The following is a 4,309-nucleotide window of genomic DNA, read 5'->3' as shown; positions in this document are numbered from 1 at the left end:
CCCGCTTTCCCCCTTTCCAGTATCGTCAGAGCCCGAGTCGCGTCACAGTGCTTAAATTTGCATACGCGATCTGATTGGATGACGGAACCGTCGCTGCCGAAAAAGTTGAACATTTTTCAACTTTCTGACGGTGGCGAACGCTCCAAGTCAACGGACGGATCCACAATGCATTGCGCGACCGTCCCCATTCAAAGTCAATGGGCAACGGACAACTGACGGAGGTAGTGGGCACGGGGCGTGAGACTTGAGAGCCCTGTTACCGATATTATCCCGGATATTGACAGTCGCAGTTCAGCAAAAGAGGCGTAGAGGAAGAAGGGGCCCGGATGTTGACAGTAATGGTTGTGGAACTGTGCAGCGCCGTATATAACGAATGTATGAGATCTGCAAATTTGATCGGACCTGACTGGAAAGTATTACCCGCCACAGTGGCGGGTGAAGTGACACAATTCACCCGCCACCATACAAATCCACCCGCAAATGGCGTGTGGCGGGTGTTAATTTCCATCCCTGGTCCACAGTATTAATCGTGGCAGGGGGCAGTACGGGGAATATCACCGGCTGTGCCAAGAGCTCCGCCTGGACGAGGATCGCTTCAAGGTCTATTTTAGACTCAACCGGCAGCAGTTTGAAGGAGTGTTAACGTTTATTGGGCCGACCATCGCCAAGATGAACACCAATTATAGGGAGAGCATCAGTCCCGCCCAACGGCTTTGCATTTGTCTGAGGTGAGTAGCATAAACTGAAATGTGTCTTTGTAAATTAACACAACAGTTGGTATTTAACGTTAGGTCTATATAGACCTAACGTTAAATACCAACTGACGTTAGGTCTATAGGAGTTAACGGTTTGGCTTCTTATTAATTCAATAAATTAAATTAATTAAAAGTTTTCATATTTAATTAATAAGAAGGCAAACCTTTATTAGCAGCTGTGCAGTTCTTTTTTGTTTTCTAATTAACTGAAGATAATGTAGGCTATCTTTGTTTATGTTGCAGGTACCTGTCAACTGGAGACTCCTACAGGTCCATAGCCTTCAGCTACAGGGTGGGGTTCTGCCCTGTGGCGAGGATCGTGAAGAGTGTGTGTGAGGCCATATGGCAGTGTATGGTCTCCACATACATGCCTGTGCCAGGGGCAGAGGACTGGAGGAAGATAGCTGGGGACTACGAGAAGCTGGCGGACTTCCCCAACTGCCTCGGCGCCATAGACGGCAAACATGTGGTTATACAGGCCCCACCGTCTACTGGCAGCCAGTATTTTAATTATAAGGGGGCATTCTCCATCGTCCTTCTGGCGGTGGTGGATGCCCGCTATCGCTTTAGGGTCGTGGATGTGGGGGCCTACGGCAGGAGCAGTGATGGAGGCACGCTCTCGTCTTCGGCCTTTGGCACTGCTCTGCGGCTGGGGAACCTGGACCTTCCACCTGATCGACCCCTACCTGAAGCAGACCATCTGGGACCCCAGCCGCATGTATTCATTGGGGATGAGGCTTTTCTTCTGCGGAGGAACCTCCTGCGGCCCTACCCTGGCCAAAACCTGGGGGGAGAGCGGAGGATTTTCAATTTTTGGCTGTCCCATGCCCGGAGGATTGTGGAGTGCGCCTTTGGCATCCTCGCCAACCAGTGGAGGCTCTACAGGAGGGTTCTCGGCGTGTCTCCAGAGGTGGCAGAGAGCGCCGTGAAAGCCACCTGTATCCTCCACAACTACATGCGTTGGGATGGTGAGGGAGAGGATGGCCCCCGCACTCCAACTGTGCCATCACAGGGTGCAGTGCAGAGCATCCCCAGGGTCGGCAGCAACAACGCCTCCAGGGAAGCGGTCGCAGTGAGGGAGACCTTCAACTGCTATTTTTCATCTCTGCCTGGTCGAGTGACATGGCAGGATGGAATTTAGTTTATCATTTTGTATATATAATGATATATTTTTTATCATTTTGTATATATTTAAATCAAAAAAGGCGAAAAACCAAAACTGATAATAAAATTTCTTAAATCAATCTAACATTCATGTTGTATGCTGGATTACTTCTGAAGACAAAAACACACCTTTAACACCTTCATCATCATCAGAGCATTCATTATGTATCTTGTAATGAAAACAAAACAACATTGTCTTAGCATTAAAATGTTTAATTAACTGATTCATTAGAAAATGATTCCAAGATAGTATGTACACATTTGAAACATTTCTTATAGCTTGTACTAAATCTAAATAGAAAATGATTCCAAGATATTATGTACACATTTGAATCATTTCTTATAGCTTGTACTAAATCTAAATAGAAAATGATTCCAAGATATTATGTACACATTTGAAACATTTCTTATAGCTTGTACTAAATCTAAATAGAAAATGATTCCAAGATATTATGTACACATTTGAAACATTTCTTATAGCTTGTGTAGCAGGTACATAAGATGTATGTATGCATTCCACCAAAATTCCCTCATGTTTTATTTATTACTTGTATTTCGTGATATATTCTGTAAATAGATCGTTCGGGAGCTTTTGTTATTTTATTTTGAAGTTTCGATCGTGACGTCATTTTCTTCCGTTGCGCTCGCCATTCCTCACTTGTTGTTTTAATGCTGTGAGGAGGTGAGTGTTTTTCCTCTGCTCTGTGCGGCTTTCTGTTCTAAAATTGTTAATGAGAAAATAACCAGTCTAAACGGTGAGATAGAGTTATGGTGTGATTCTGTGCTTGTTGGTGTTGTTCATGTGTTCCTGTGTATTTGTTTTGCAAGAGTTTTGAGTGTTTTAGCGAACTATTTAGCTAGCGCACTGTTTAGCAGCACTTGAGGATACACACACAGTGACGGCAGCCTGTTCATTGTTCGTTTCCCGCCATTTCAGATTGACGTGCTGCAGTGTCCTGTGTAGTAATGCTGCTGCATTATTTGTGCATTTATTTCATTCAGGTATGATAATGTTGCTCCCGTGTTGTACTTTATTTTAATATAAAATATTAATTAGATGGTGGTGTATAGTTTTCAGGTGGATTTGAATTTGTGTGTCTGTATTGTGAACTTTTGTGACTTCATATATTTGAATATATGTATTGTAAGGCACTTCTGGCCAGGCTCACTTGTTGTTTTAATGCTGTGAGGAGATTGACGTGCTGCAGTGTCCTGTGTACTAATGCTGCTGCATTATTTGTGCATTTATTTCATTCAGAAATAAATACGCCACTGTCGCTACAGTTCGGCCAAAGAGACACACCAAGTCCCTGTGTCCTACTCCATTTCACAACACACAACGCAGAGCCAGACCGGTTACATTGGTGCCGTGACCCGGATTGACGTCATGGACCAACACCAGCTTGGTCACCGGAGGTTGTTGGACGACAGAACAACGACGAACGAAAAAAAAGGTTTCCTTAAGAGGGTTACATTGGAGTGACTTTGTCACGGTTCAAGGACATTAGGGGGATTTGGTTTATTTATTTTTTTGTTTCATTTTCTTATAAAGAAAAGAAATGTACAGTGTCAAATGAAGGAAAGGAATACAGTACTTTCCGTGGTTTATTGAGTCAGTATTTTCATTGTTTTTTTACTTGGATTCCAATGTTGATAATGGGACTGCTATTCGTACTGTTGATTCTATTTCCGGGAGGGGGGCACAGATGTTCACCTCTCCAGTTGCTGATTCGGGGAGGGGAACACAGCTATTGAGCTCTTTTGGGAGGGGAACACAGCTATTGAACTCTTTTGGGAGGGGGGTACAGTTGTTTAACTCTCCAGTTGCAAGTCCAGGTGACGTGAGGTCACCAGCGTTCAGCTCCATCCGTCTACCTAGTCACACACCACTTACTCACAGACCTACTCTTTCACTTTCGGCCATCCCAGACAGGAGTGACCCAGCTTTGAGTGATCTCATCACGCATATCGCCCAGCAAGTAGGACAGTCTATATCAGCTCAGTTGAAGGGAGTGAGTCAGGCGAATGAAGGTGCTCAAGCACGAGTTGAGAACTCAGGTGCAGGCCAGTCGTTCGTTGACTCCACACTTAACCTGACTGGTGTGAAGTTAGTCATGCAGTCCGATGTGAGAGAGGCTCCTGTGTACAGAGGGGATGGGTCCGACAAGCTTTCGGTACATGAGTGGGAAGAGCTCATGTTCACCTACTTGAGAAGAAGACATGTGGAGCTGGGAGAGCAGCACCAGGAGATGTTGTCTAGATTAATGGGGAAAGCCAGGGACATTGTGAAGATAACACTCCGTAGCAATCCTTCACTGAAGCCTCATGAGAACCCAAAAGTAATTATCAACATACTGAAACAGCATTTCAGTGGTGTGGCGTGTTCCAGT

At 44.9% G+C, this 4,309-nt stretch overlaps 1 protein-coding gene across 1 annotated transcript; it reads left to right on the top strand.

Annotated features, from left to right (window-relative positions):
* Positions 1–532: 532 nt before the first annotated feature.
* Positions 533–2,062, top strand: LOC130390535 (uncharacterized). The gene is made up of 2 exons (XM_056600544.1): positions 533–728; positions 999–2,062. Exons 1-2 carry the CDS (start codon positions 670–672, stop codon positions 1,894–1,896), a joined length of 957 nt encoding a protein of 318 aa, XP_056456519.1. The 5' UTR covers positions 533–669; the 3' UTR covers positions 1,897–2,062.
* Positions 2,063–4,309: the final 2,247 nt, after the last annotated feature.

This window comes from Gadus chalcogrammus, chromosome 1, assembly GCF_026213295.1.
Source record: "Gadus chalcogrammus isolate NIFS_2021 chromosome 1, NIFS_Gcha_1.0, whole genome shotgun sequence".
Classification (NCBI taxonomy): domain Eukaryota; kingdom Metazoa; phylum Chordata; class Actinopteri; order Gadiformes; family Gadidae; genus Gadus; species Gadus chalcogrammus.
This window is presented reverse-complemented; position numbering and strand designations above follow the sequence as displayed.

What these genes read in the sequence shown, in the direction of transcription:
- LOC130390535 (XM_056600544.1), top strand. Translation starts at nt 670, where the DNA reads ATGAACACCAATTATAGGGAGAGCATCAGTCCCGCCCAACGGCTTTGC. An exon ending in CGGCTTTGCATTTGTCTGAG is followed by an intron (nt 729 to 998) that starts GTGAGTAGCATA and finishes TTTATGTTGCAG; the next exon opens with GTACCTGTCAACTGGAGACT.